At 37.8% G+C, this 13,900-nt stretch overlaps 4 protein-coding genes and 1 non-coding gene across 6 annotated transcripts; 2 read left to right on the top strand and 3 right to left on the bottom strand.

The window, feature by feature from the left end:
- Positions 1-42: 42 nt before the first annotated feature.
- TRNAC-GCA (transfer RNA cysteine (anticodon GCA)) lies at positions 43-114 on the bottom strand. Its single transcript has one exon. It is a non-coding gene; the product is annotated as a tRNA-Cys (tRNA).
- Positions 115-630: 516 nt separating this feature from the next.
- On the top strand, positions 631-3,684 carry LOC107423789 (pyruvate dehydrogenase E1 component subunit alpha-3, chloroplastic). Its single transcript, XM_016033417.4, has 3 exons — positions 631-1,225; positions 1,673-2,453; positions 3,165-3,684. Exons 1-3 carry the CDS (start codon positions 995-997, stop codon positions 3,440-3,442), a joined length of 1,290 nt encoding a protein of 429 aa, XP_015888903.3. The 5' UTR covers positions 631-994; the 3' UTR covers positions 3,443-3,684.
- Positions 3,685-4,084: 400 nt separating this feature from the next.
- LOC107423787 (conserved oligomeric Golgi complex subunit 4) lies at positions 4,085-7,698 on the bottom strand. 2 transcript variants are annotated; one of them, XM_025076590.3, is made up of 4 exons: positions 7,558-7,698; positions 5,773-7,451; positions 4,714-5,352; positions 4,085-4,406 (listed from the first exon to the last, which is right to left on the bottom strand). In XM_025076590.3, the coding sequence occupies exons 2-3, from the start codon at positions 7,411-7,413 to the stop codon at positions 4,723-4,725; spliced, it is 2,271 nt and encodes a 756-aa protein (XP_024932358.3). In that variant the 5' UTR covers positions 7,414-7,451; positions 7,558-7,698; the 3' UTR covers positions 4,085-4,406; positions 4,714-4,722. The 2 variants fall into 2 exon arrangements, with proteins under 2 accessions (XP_024932358.3, XP_060675189.1); XM_060819206.1 differs by lacking the exons at positions 4,085-4,406; positions 7,558-7,698 and having other exon boundaries at positions 4,606-5,352.
- On the top strand, positions 7,595-9,024 carry LOC107423790 (RNA-binding protein CP29B, chloroplastic). Its single transcript, XM_016033418.3, has 4 exons — positions 7,595-8,053; positions 8,128-8,229; positions 8,345-8,650; positions 8,730-9,024. Exons 1-4 carry the CDS (start codon positions 7,595-7,597, stop codon positions 8,778-8,780), a joined length of 918 nt encoding a protein of 305 aa, XP_015888904.2. The 3' UTR covers positions 8,781-9,024.
- Positions 9,025-9,328: 304 nt separating this feature from the next.
- LOC107423788 (pentatricopeptide repeat-containing protein At4g01400, mitochondrial) lies at positions 9,329-11,386 on the bottom strand. The gene has a single exon (XM_016033416.4). It carries the CDS (start codon positions 10,971-10,973, stop codon positions 9,615-9,617), a length of 1,359 nt encoding a protein of 452 aa, XP_015888902.2. The 5' UTR covers positions 10,974-11,386; the 3' UTR covers positions 9,329-9,614.
- Positions 11,387-13,900: the final 2,514 nt, after the last annotated feature.

The raw sequence follows: 13,900 nt of genomic DNA, 5'->3' as shown, positions 1-13,900 counted from the left end.
TGGGAGGAGAATCACAAAAGATTAAATATTACAGTTTGAAAAAGGGCCCAACCGGGTTCGAACCGGTGACCTCTTGATCTGCAGTCAAATGCTCTACCACTGAGCTATGGACCCTGTTGATACTATTTTGTTTCAAATTCTTAAAAATAAATAGAAAATAAGTAGCCGAGGAATCGTCTGATCCATGACGTGTTGGAATTCCTCGCTATCCACATGTCATAGCCGCTCCCCCAAACTGTTCGGACCCACTTCAACCTCAAAACACAGGAATGCAAAATACTCATGCATAGATGTCTTCCATTTTGGATTACCCAAACAATAAAAATAAAGGCTCACATAATATTAAACCCAAACCCAAAAAGATTATTTGGAAATGAAAAAAAAAAGAAAGGCAGAAGATTTTCAATTCAATACACAGATGTCTAGCAGCAGAAGTAGCCAAATTTGGACTGTCAAAACCTAGTTGATGCGCATATAAAAAAAACTCTAGTTCTCTGAAATAAAAATGTTTTAGTTGTTTTGCAGACCCAAAATGTCAAAATAAACGAAGAAAAGGGGGACAACCCCCAACTGTCCAAGAAAGAAACTGAAGAGAGTTGCAATTATTATCTGAGTTTACGAGGCCACAAATTGTGAATAATATTAATGTATATATGTGTGTGTATATATATATATACACAAAATTACGCAAGGTCTTAATTGAAATGTACAAGCAGTAGTAGCTTATGGTTAGTTGTGTTGGGTGGCTTTCCCTTTTTGTGTTTTCTTGTCATTATTCGTATCAAACAAACTCGTCCCAACGCTCTTTCTACCAGGCGGAACCGGTTATTTCCAAGCTTCCCTCCCTTGTTTTCTCCGCCACTTTCCCTCTCTTCCCTTAATTACTCTCTCTCTCATTCCTCTCCCACTTTTCTCTCCTCCTATAAGGACTATTACCCATTTCTTTTTCTGGATTCCCAAACACCTCTTTAAGCCTGGAAAAACACAAATAACAATGTCTTTCTCCGCCACCAAGTTCGCCCAACCCCTCCCTCTCAACACCACCTCCCCCAGATCCAATGATAAACCCACTTTGCTCAAGTCCTCTTTTATTGGATCTACCCAGAAGCTCCGTTCTGTTCCTCTTGCTTCTAAGTCCAATCATTCCGTTTCTCGCCGTCGATCCGTTGTTGTCGCCGTTTCCGACGTCGTAAAGGAGAAGAAGCGCCATTCCACCACCAATCTGGTAAAAAAAAAAAAAATTCTGTTATTCTGTGTCAATTCTTTGCTAAATTTTCTGGAAAGCTTTTATTTTTTCTTATTTTCTGTCTCGTTGCATATGAAGCTGACAAAAAAGTAACGATTTTTTCTTATTTAAGGTTTGTGGGTTTCTATATTACCAAAAAAAAAAAAAAAAAAGATTTGTGGGTTTCTTCTATTGGATGGTAAGATGTAGGAATAGTTCCATTGTTTGCTTAATAAATTGGAATTCCTGAAACGAATCAATCAAAAGATTTAAGCTTTACTTCTTAGTCAATGTAAGGGTGAAAAATCTGAGAAATCTTTGTCCTTTCTTACCTCACGTTGATTATGAAGAAATGTTGGAACTTTTAGGTTGAATGCGTTTTTATTCTTAAGGAAATCTTTTCCTGAAACAATTATTCATTGGCTTTTTCAATGATTGTGTGTTCAGCTGATCACAAAAGAGGAAGGATTGGTGCTGTATGAAGATATGGTATTGGGCAGAGCTTTCGAGGACATGTGCGCCCAGATGTACTATAGGGGAAAAATGTTTGGATTCGTTCATCTCTACAATGGCCAAGAAGCAGTGTCAACTGGGTTCATCAAGCTTCTGAAGAAGGACGATTGTGTGGTGAGCACGTACCGGGATCATGTGCACGCTTTGAGTAAGGGTGTCCCTGCTCGTGCTGTGATGAGCGAGCTGTTTGGGAAGACCACCGGGTGCTGCCGAGGCCAAGGTGGTTCCATGCATATGTTCTCCAAAGAGCACAATGTTCTTGGTGGATTTGCTTTCATTGGTGAAGGGATACCAGTGGCAACTGGTGCAGCTTTCACATCTAAATATAGACGGGAGGTGTTGAAAGAGGCAGATTGTGATAATGTGACGTTGGCATTTTTCGGAGATGGTACCTGTAATAATGGACAGTTCTTCGAGTGTTTGAACATGGCGGCATTGTGGAAATTGCCAATTGTGTTTGTTGTTGAGAATAATTTGTGGGCAATTGGGATGTCTCATCTGAGGGCTACTTCAGATCCAGAGATCTGGAAGAAGGGACCCGCTTTTGGTATGCCAGGCGTTCATGTTGATGGAATGGACGTGTTGAAGGTGAGGGAGGTTGCAAAGGAGGCAATCGGAAGGGCACGGAGGGGAGAAGGGCCCACATTGGTGGAATGTGAGACATACAGATTCAGAGGACATTCATTGGCTGATCCAGATGAGCTTCGTGACCCTGGTGCGTATTTGATTATGCTTGTCTCTTTTGTTTGTTTATTTTTTCACGGCAATTATGCATCTACCTCTTTATATATATATAGATAAGATTCAGTTATGATCTTCTCTTTCTGTTTCTCCCCTAGTACATTCTATTATTAGATCATACCTTTTTCAGTATTTTTATCTTGATGTGCGGTCGTTTCTTCTCAACTATGGACCATTAAGTAATTTGAGTGGTTGCTTTAATGAAATGTAAAAGCATCTAATTCTCTAGTTATCTGGGTAGAGGACAGTTGTTCACTCTAATTTGGAAGGAGATATTCATTCCTTTACTCACATATTTGGAATGAGTTGGTGATAATTTTGATGATCGAAACCAGATAGAATTTCTGTTTCATTATATCCATTGAAGAATGATTTATCAGGATGGTTTAAAAACAGTGTACAATAATCCCATGACTGTTATCCCCCGGGTTTAGTACTTCTGTCATTTTGTTTGGATGGTCTTTTGATTCTTTTGCAGCTGTTTAGATATATAAACGAGATGATTTAAATTTAGATGCAGTGGGAAACTAGTTAGTTCAGCATGCTCTAGCATTTAATGTTATATAAAGAATTCTTTTTTACCGTCGGGTTTATTGTAAAGTAATATGAGTCATTTTAATGTATTGTTATTATCCTTAGATTTATTAATATTAACAACCATCTTTTTGGTACCCCCTTTTTGCAGCTGAGAAGGCACGCTATGCTGCTAGAGACCCCATTACTGCGTTGAAGAAATACTTATTTGAGAACAAGTTAGTCAGTGAGCAAGACTCAAAGGCCATAGACAAGAAGATAGATGAGGTGGTTGAGGATGCTGTTGAATTCGCAGATGAAAGCCCTCTTCCATGTCGCAGCCAGTTACTGGAGAATGTGTTCGCAGATCCAAAAGGTTTTGGAATTGGACCTGACGGGCGGTACAGATGTGAGGATCCCAAATTCACTGAAGGCACTGCACATGTCTAATCTCTTAAGTTGAATGTTAATTTTATCTTCTGGGTTTAGCTGTGGGATTCTGATGCGTGGTTTTATACCTACTGCTAGCTGCTTATCCGTCACTGAAAGTTTGTATTAGCTTTTTTCCATTGTAACAAGAACATGTTGTTTAGGGTGGGTTTTCCTTGGTTTCAATTTTGTTGATGCTTCTCTTTAAATTATCATTGTTTATTTGAAAACTTAACAGAAAATAAAAAATATATTATTGGTTATGGGACTAGTACGGGGAATGACAAGCCGCCCCAGAGGGTTTTATTTACCATACAACCCTCGAAAAATTGATGTTACGGCCTTCTCTTTACTTGTGTTTGATGCAAAATAAGATGGTTTGGAAATTTGAACATGACAAAACTTAAGTGAAGATAAACAATTATGGCTAATTTCCTTGTTTTTTTCTGTTATGCATGATTATCAGAGGTCAGTTTAACCAGGGCTCTATTTATTCATCCTTTTCGGCCGAATTCTTAACCAAGGCAAAAAAATTGTGGATTTGTATTTTTGACTGGTGAATTCAATGCAAGTATAGTTATGGGTTAAATTTTTTTTGTTGAACAAAAGATAAATGTCTGAGTAGAATCCATATCGCTTTAGAAGTTGATTTCGATGGGAATGTTTTGATGAACAAGCCTTGCGTGGCCAAACGCACATATCATTTAACTGCAATCCAAACCTAGCTTTTCAAATATATCGGTTGCAAATTAGAGTAGAACCAAGACCACGTACTAAAAGTTTGAAGAAAAGAGACACCCTGCTAATCAATCTCAAAACTTGGGTAACAAGAAAAGCCAGGGTCTTACTTGAAAAATGAACGTACTCTAATTAACCTTTCGATGCTTCCCAAAAAACTAAGCCAACCTTGCAGAAATGAACTTTTTTTGCAACCTTTCATCTCTTTTGTCAATTTGGCACACATAAATGTCTGACAGTTACCATCCTGAATGTAAAAAGATACAATAGTCTTAGATACTCTCTGACCAACAACGCTAAAACCTCCAAATTAAGAAATTTGGCAGTGCAAATGGTGAATCTTTTCGATAAAAAATGCCTCATTAGTTTCCCAGTTATCCAATAATCCAAATGTCTGGTCGTACACTTCTTAAGGTTCAAAATTGAAAGGTGTATTGAGTGCCGTGTAGCAAAGAATCTCGGAAGTATATCAATATTTTTAAAGAAAACCTCTAGCAGGAATAAGAATAAAGATATCTAGGAAAACAAACAACAAAAGAATATGATCAACTCACTGAAGGTGATTACAACTTAAGAGCCGCAATTGCTTCAGGTTTAAAATCAACCCTCAAACCCAAAACTCGCCTAACTTCAGCTGGTGTAAGCCTCCATGTCATAGGTCCCGAATTCTCACCCCAGAAATCTAGAATCTCAGAGACCTTTTCTAGGTTGAGAATAGTAGCCATTTGAGTGAGACGAGCAAACTTATCTCTAACAGTCCTTTGAGTCATGCTAGAGAAGTGGCTTACCAATGCCCTAGCATCTCTATCGAGCTGCAGTCCTCCAAGCTGACTGAATCTTTTCTGCATCATAGTCACTTCCAGCCTCTTCACGATGAAGTCAATGACCAAATGTACAAACGAGTCATAATTGTTGGCTGTCATTAGAGGCTGGAGCCATGCTACATTCGACTCAACAGCATGGAGAAGTCTCTGGACCCATGGATCATTGACCTCATTATCTGCATATTCAGCCTCAGAGAGCTCGTAACTGATGGTTGCTACACCATCTAGCACTGGACGAATTCGGGGTGTTATGGTTGCAACAAGTTGTTCCATGCCAGCAGTCAAAGATTGCTTGAATGTGTTGCTCATATCCCCCAATTCAGACAAACAAGATTTTACTTTTTCTCTATCACCTGGAGCAGGGAATACCTGATAAAATTTATTTCAGTTTAACAATTAGATATTGGAACTAAATTCTGATAACAACATATTCTCACATGTATTTGTGAAAAAGGCATTTAAATAAGCTCGAGAGAAATGTAAAATGAAAGTGACAATATCCAATCTATACTGGCAACCAATGCTCACTGATCACATTTAAGTGGTCCAGTGGGACATGCGAATTATATTAGCACCAGAGAACCATGGGTATTAAGAAATTAACATTACGGTCTAGCAAACTTGATATCAAATGTATTGCTCCAAACTCTATCTATGGACTAAATTTTCTAATCCAATTTAAACCTCAACCAGGCTACCAATTGGGTCGTAGACTAGATTGTAGTTACTCTTTTACAACGCAGAAGTTCAAAAATTAAAGCACAAAGGTAAATCAAGTAGTTTAGTTACCTCTGCACATTGCTCCTCAATCTCGTGTTTCAGTTTCAGGACATACTCGCAACTAACATCCATGTTGTTCAAAACTGTTGCAATCTCTGTTCCTGTCTTCTGCACACCAGCACCACCCAAGAACTGCTTCACGCCAAGGTTTGCCTCTCTCATTTTCTGTTGCAATGCCTCATGATATTCATTGCTCAACAAGCTACTCGCGCTGCTCAACACAGCAATCACGGAGCTGATATTGGAAGTAGATATTGCCCTTCGCAAACAACTCTGTAGTACATAGAACACATCGTCCACCATTGAAGTTGTAAGACTGTCAGGTACATGCTCATCAATCCGAATAGCCTTCCTTACATTTTCCACCATGAAAAATCCCTCTAGAATGACATAGAAACCAGTAATTTCTTGAACAACTTTGCTGAAACTTCCGCTCCTAAAAGCCTTGGTTGCTCGCGGGACCAACTCTGCATCCACAGAAGTCAATCCCTTGATCTTCGACACCATGAATTCTGTATAGTCCTCCCCCAATTGCATCAATGACAGTATTTCTTCCAAGTACAACTCAACCTCCCTGGGATCCGGTCCCTCGGGAGAACCTCCAACGGCAAGCAAGTTCTTGTTTTGGGCATTGATATCGGAAGACAGCATTGGCAATTTCCTATACTCCATGTACTTCTTCAAGATCAAAGAACCACGGGTATCACACTCCTCTTGAAGCTCACAAATCGCATAAACAATACCATCCTCGCCACAAAGACTCCTTAAAATCTCACTGTTTTCTTCAACAGCCAAAACGATGTCTTTGAACAAATTGGTCAGACACCCAACAAAATTAGCCTGTGTTTGGCCACCACCAGCTACATTCTGGTCCATTAATTCCACCAAATGCTCAAACTCAAGCCTAGATCTCATCCCAATCACCTTCCTCAGATACCCAACATACACCTGCAATCCCTCTTCCTCCAACCCCAGCGGCGTATACAACCGAATGAATCTCAGGATAGTCGAATGGTCCCTCTGATCCACGGCCGCCGAGAGCCGCTTCCTAACAATCCCTTCAAGCTTCTTCTTTGACTCCATGAGCTGCTCCCTCTGCTCCGACCCAGAGTCCTTGTATTTCTCGTCGATTTGAAGGAACGTCTGGACGTAATTGGCAGCGGCCTCGTAATCTTCAGTTTCCAATGCCCTCTTAACTCCTTCAATGCAATTGCCCCTCTCAACAATGGCGTCGAGGCGAAGGAGCGTGGAATTGACCCGGGATTGAGCGAGATCAAGCTCGCGGACTTTGCCGCTGACGTGGTCGGCGAGATCGGCGGTGGAGGAAATATTGGAAAGCATGTGGTCGGAGTCGGCCTTGACGATGTGGAGGACATCGGCGGACTTCTGGAGGTGGAGGAGGTGCTTGTCGAGATCGGAGCGCTGGGAGAGGAGGCTATCGAGTTCCAGATCCAGGGCTCGCTGGTAAGCAATGCACTCGTGGAGGAGACGCGTCATGGCTCCGACGTCGGTGAGGCTCCGGACGTGGTCGAGTGCCTCGGCGGTGCCGAAGTTTATGGAGGTTGACGACAGCAGATCCTGGTGGTGCCGGTGGTGGTCCGATTCGAACGCAGTGACGGATGATCCATTTGGGGTCGGTGTGGAACCCATTCTCTTCTCTTGGAGCGCAAAATGAAAAAAACGTTAAACTACAAGAAAGAAGAGAATTTATTTTATAACGGGTCGGGCTAGTGGAGCTCCGAATTGCACTTTATACAGTTATCCTATCCAAATCTGTAAACAAGGTACCATTACCAGCAGTACATACGTTGAAGCAAAGTTTACTTCAGATATGGCGGCGGCTTTCTTAACCATAAAACCCTCTCCATCTTCATCTTCATCTTCATCTTCATCTTCTTCTGCTTCTTTCATCGTCACCCGCAGTACAAAAGCTACATCACCAGCTGCCCCAAAACGACGACACGTTTCGTGCCATTTCCCTTTGCTGCGTCGGCATCGCTCAATCCAGCTACGCTACCTTCAACAATACAGGGCAGCTGCTGCTGCGAATTTTACGGCTTTGGCTGTTGTGGATGGGGAAGCGGCGGTGGCGGAGAAGGATGGTGTAAATGACTATCTCTACCACTTCGAATCTAATAACCGTGAAAACGACGACGTTCCGGACTCCCAATTGACGAACCCCTCAAATGCAAGACCTTGCGAACTGTATGTCTGCAATCTCCCTAGAAGCTGCGACATCCCTGAACTCACCGACATGTTCAAGTCTTTTGGAAACGTCCTCTCTGTTGAGGTACCCCTCTTGTCTTGCCTTTCTTATTTCTTTATAACCAATTTTGTTTTTTTTAATCTTTTAATTGATTTCAGATTTCACGGAATCCTCAAACGGGTTTAAGTAGAGGAAGCGGCTATGTCACACTTGATTCGATAACAGCCTCAAAAGCAGCAATTGCTGCACTGGACGCTTCTGTCTGTGTGAAACTTTAAGCTACTCTCTCTGTATTTCAATCTACATTCATTTTGTGTTGCGGTTCCTGAAACTTGGTTCTTTTTTATTTATTTATTTATTTTTTTTTTTTTCAAGGATGTTGGTGGGAGAGAAATGCGGGTCAGATTTTCAGCTCATATGAATCCTAAGAGGAGGACTTCCGAGATTTTCAGTCCAACTCCGATGAAGAGTTTAATATACGAAAGCCCTTATAAGCTCTATGTAGGCAATCTTGCCTGGAATGTTCAACCTCAAGATTTGAGAAACCTTTTCAGCCAATTCGGGACTGTGACCAGCGCTAGAGTGTTGCATGATCGGAAAGCTGGGAAAAACCGTACTTATGGGTTTCTCTCATTTTCTTCGGCTGCAGAACGTGATTCCGCAAAATCTTTGAACGGAACAGTAAGTCCATTTCCCACCCAACAGAAACTTGCTTTCCTTGTTTCCATTCCTCATTACCTATTCCCATCCAACTATGCAGGTGTTTTCGCGACGGACCATTGTTGTAAGAGACGGTATAGAAAAGGAATGAACCTTTGACTGAAGCTTTGGAACACCGGTAATTAAATAACTTGGAGCAATCTCCTCGGCGGCCTTACATGGCCCTGATGTGCCACAGTTGGAAATTTTGTATTTTGCCTAAAACCACATGGATAAATATACTTCTCAACTTTGCTACATGGCTAGCTCATTGTTGCAGACCTTGGTATTAATGGTTTTTTATTGTTCCCAATTATGTGAAACAGAACATTTACATACAAGTGTAGCTTACATCATCTTGCGGCAGTAACTGAAATTTTTTTTTTTTTTTTCTTTTCCCAATTTTCCAAAGTAGCATGTTTGTTTTCTTTGTATGCTTTAGTCGTAGTTTTGTCATAATTACTAATGCTGTCAATGAAATGCAATTTAATATCACTACTTTACAGCATACAGCCTTGGGTGAAACGAAAGGATACTTTCCTAACAGATGCAATGTCTATGAAAATATCAATGTGCAATGTTTTAAAGCATTGTCTTTTGTATTGCTTTTTCTTGTTGACAGAATGGCAGTCGTAATTGTGTAATATTTGCATTTCGCAGTTAAATTAGAACAATATTTATTTCTTAATATTGTAAAATTACTCTATCCAAAACATAATTACAATTGGGAAGGCAACTTGCAAAATTAAGTGTCTGAAACAGCAAGGCTTCTCCAAACGCCCTAAGAAAAAGTTGGGCAATCCATTTCCCATGACTTCTGCAAATCCCTCGAGTAAGGAACAGTGGGCAAATCAGATAGAAGATGAGCTGTTTGTAAGTTAGAAACCTGAGAAGATTTTCATATATATCATCTAGTAAAGGACAAAATCATTTAAAGAATGCCCTCTCACACCATATACTTTCTCGACTGTTTTATTTCCTTCTGTTGGATCTCTTTCTCAATTTCCTCTATTTTACCAATCTCATTGCCTTCACACATCCTAGAAACTATCATAAGCCAAGTATCTGAATGAGGAACTTCACCGTGCATTAGAATCTCCCATAGAACACCACAAGCTTCCTCAACTCTTCCAACATTACATAAACCATTAACTAAAGTATGAATGAGAGAGAAATGTGGAGAAAATCCCTTTGATATCATTTCCTCCATATATTTCTTTCCCTCATCAAGAATTCCTTGATCACATAAACCACTAATCAAAGTTCGGTAAGACAGCATATTGGGTAAGCATCCATTTGATTCCATATCCTCAAGAACCTTACAAGCATCAATTGCACGCCCTTCTCTACAAAACCCAAGTACAATGGTATTATAATGGACGATATCGGGATTGCAACCCTTAACCTTCATCCTGCATAGAAGCTTGTATGCCTCCTTGAGCTTCTTTTTCCTACACAAACTGTTCAACAGTGTGGTATAGGTCAACGTATCAGGAACAAACCCTTTGTTCAACATATCCTCTAGAAAGTCCGCTGCCGTATTCACCTGACCCTTCCTACACAATCCTTGCATCAAAATGCGATACGATTCCACGTCCGGGACAATGTCTCTCTTAAACATTTTGTTGAACAGTTGGTACGCAATGCTAAGTTCACCATTAAGGCAGAAGGCGCGCATGAGAATATTGTAGGATTTAGTATTGGGGAAAACTCCATAGCGGTGAGCATTCTTGAAAAGATCAAAAGCTGTACGGATGTGATTCCGGTGAGCAACGAGAACTTCAAGAATGCGGTTCAAGTGTTTGGGCAAAGGCTTACAATGGAATTCAATCATGGTATAAAATGTTCGGAGGGCCTTGTCGGGCATATCGGCCTCTCCGTAAATTTTAATGATGTGGGAAAATAGAATAGGGGTGACGGTGTAACCCTCAGCCTTGAGACGGATGAGAAGGTTGTCAATGAGAGAGAAGTGATTGGAACGGCCAAGCTTGAGAATGAGGGTGAGATAGGCAGAGTAAGAATGGCGGAAATTGGGTTGACGAGCAGCGTAGTCAAATATCTCTTTGGCGAGCAGGGGATCCGATTGGGAGGCGATGAGCTTTTGGACCCTTGAAGAAGACCCAAATGCAGAAGCAGCAGTCGCTTCACCTTGGCGTTCATGTCTCTGGTTTTGGTCAGTTGGGGGTTGCTGTTTATGGGGCTCCGAAGAGTAAAGGAAAGAGGAAGCTTTTGGTGAGTGGATGAGATAGCGAGCCAGTGCTCCCACAGCTTTTGAGGATCGAATAAAACATTGCTGCAATTGCATCTTTTTTTTCTTTTTTTTTCTTTTTTTAAATGGTTTCAGCTTCTGGGGGATTCAATTTGCAATTGAACGCGTAGATTAGGAGATGGAATCAGTGGCAAGAAATAAAGTGGCAAACCCGAATTCAAACCGAAAACGGGGAGCTCAACGACATGTCGTTTAGAAAATGGAAAACAACCAAAAACATAATTACGGTTTTTTTTTTTTTTTTTTCCCCTTCTTTTTTGAGCATTGATAGTTTTTGCTAAAAAAAGGTCATGCAAATACTAATTTTAAAAAACAACAATACTATTTGCCTTTGGAGATAAAAGCCTTGAGTAGAGAAAAAAATATGAAAATAAATGCCACCATAATCGTGCTAATAATCAACAACAATGTTCCTATGTTTTCTTATGAGTGGGAATAGAGAGAATTGAGAATGGAGGGAATAGGCGACTAAAGCGAGCGGGATTTATAAATAGAAATTGGTTATTTGTTTTTCTACAAATAAAGAAAATATTTCCTTAGCTACGAGGAAGGAAGATTGAGTGGTATCACATGCTTTATGATGTTAGAAATTTTGATAGAAAATTCTACAAATACAACAATGCAATGTTTTCTCAAGTTTTAAACGTAAAAGGCCAGGAAAAAAAAAAAATATTTAGAATCACGTGCGAGATACTTACTATATGATTCATTTAACACTGTCAATATCCCAAAAGACAAAAATGAAGAAGAAAGAAAGGAAGTTTTGGTTAAGTGGCCAAAGGAGGACCACGTGTCTAGATGGTGGAATATACTAATTCTTATGCTGACAGTCACCTGCAGCTGCATGTCAACTAGAGAGGTAGAACAATTGACTCTTTTTTTCTTTTTTTTCTTTTTTTTTTTTTTTATAAGAAATAGAACAATTAACAATTAGAGCATACATCCTTATCATATCGTTATCAGGCCGGCCACATGAAATTTTCATGTACCAATTGTAATACAAAATTATTAGAATATCCATAATATATATGAATATATGTGTGGAATAAAATACAAATAAAATATAAAAAATTAACAAAATAAATACAAATACAATCTGAAAGTTTTTTAGCTTTGATCTGTATATGAAGAATAAATTGATCCGAGGTCTGTATGGTACCATATTGTTCTTAAAACAATTTCTGTCCTACCGGTGCAGATGTTTTTCCGACGGTTGTGTTCCAGGATATAACAAAATTGAAAAACTCTCGAATTTAACACCCTCAAAACTTTTTCTTTGAACTTTTTAGTGTATTAGATCTTTACCACTCTTTCTATGTAAAATTTGCCAGGAAAAGACAATATGCGAAAAAAGCACCTTTTTCTTAAATTTTTTTTTTTTTCAAAAAAACATGAGGGTGAGTGAGAGGTTTTTCCAAAAATTTAATTTAAAAAAAATGAAAACCCTTTGTTTTCTTCTTCTTTTTCATTTTTTTTTTCCAAGACATAAAAGACACTTAAAGCCCATTAACTCCCCACTAACCCAAATCATTCAATAAAGAAAACGTTTAAAAACGTTACACCAATTTGATTTTATGACTTTTCTTTACAACCGCACGATCGATAAGAATTTTGAAAAAATTTAAGACGACATACATTTTTTTTTTTTTTGGGGGGTCAAATATGCATGTAACACAGCAACGTGATTTGCAAATGCAACTTTTCCAGCTCCAATCACTCATTTGCCTTTTTTTTTTTTTTTTTTAAATGATATTAAGGTACATTATTATAGTGTCTGTCACATTGGTTTATCAGGAAAATATGCATTATTTAAGTTACATACTTGTATTTTTCATATAAAAACGTGAATAAGCCTTATAAACACAAACACTAGAGGAAAACGAAATAATACAAATAATTGAAAGTACACTAGTTACTCATTTCAAAGATTTGATTTTTCATTTTTAAAATAAAATAGTTTCATCCTTTTTTTTTCATTTAACATGCATGTTACTTCGAAATCATATATGAACTATAATTTAATCCTTTTTTCTTAAAGACAAAAAGAATTACGTTCTTAAAGACTTATAGTACACCAATGAATCATCATATGTACAGATATTTAAATACAAAAAAAAAAAAAATATATATATATATATATATATATATAATAGAAGAACTCTGCTTGAATTACAATTTGAAACACAAACATTTCTTGTCAGTGACAAAGTTGCTATAAATCACAATAATACTACAAGCGTCAAAATTTTAACTAAAAACACTTAGCAAATAATACATATTAATATATTATTTGTTATTACATTTTTATAATCTAAATATTAATAATATTATAGATATATATATATATATATATTAAAATATTCAACAAATTTATTTACTAAATAATACATATTAAAATATTATTAATTAATATATTTATATAATTTAAATATAAAAAAAACCTTAAATAGATAAGTAAACTTAAAAATAAACTAATTAAATATTATCATATCATCTTTTACATCATTTAGTAAATAAAATTAATAAATATTTTTATAATTTTTTTTAAATATATATCAATAAACCTTTTAAATAAACAAGTAAATTAAAAATAAATCAAATAAATATTGTTATATTATTTAATAAATATTTTAATAATTTTGACATTATTAAATTATAAAAGAGCCAATTGTTAAACGGACTAAACTTGATTTGACTAAACTATTCCATAATATGCTCCTTTTTTTCTTAAATATTTAAAAAATTAAAAGAAGGACATAAAAAAGTGTGGACAGAATATTTTTAATTTTTAATCTCTTACCCATTTTTCAGACCATATTTATATAAAAGAAAGAAAGAGGGAGTAAAATATTGCAAAGTAGAATAAGGGGAGGGAATTAGTGCATTTTATTCGCCTCAATAAAGAAGACAGCGAGACAGTTGGCGCCCATAGACGGAGACTTCCATGCCATGTTAGCCAATAA

This window comes from Ziziphus jujuba, chromosome 7 (genome assembly GCF_031755915.1).
Source record: "Ziziphus jujuba cultivar Dongzao chromosome 7, ASM3175591v1".
In the NCBI taxonomy this organism is placed as follows: Eukaryota; Viridiplantae; Streptophyta; class Magnoliopsida; order Rosales; family Rhamnaceae; genus Ziziphus; species Ziziphus jujuba.
This window is presented reverse-complemented; position numbering and strand designations above follow the sequence as displayed.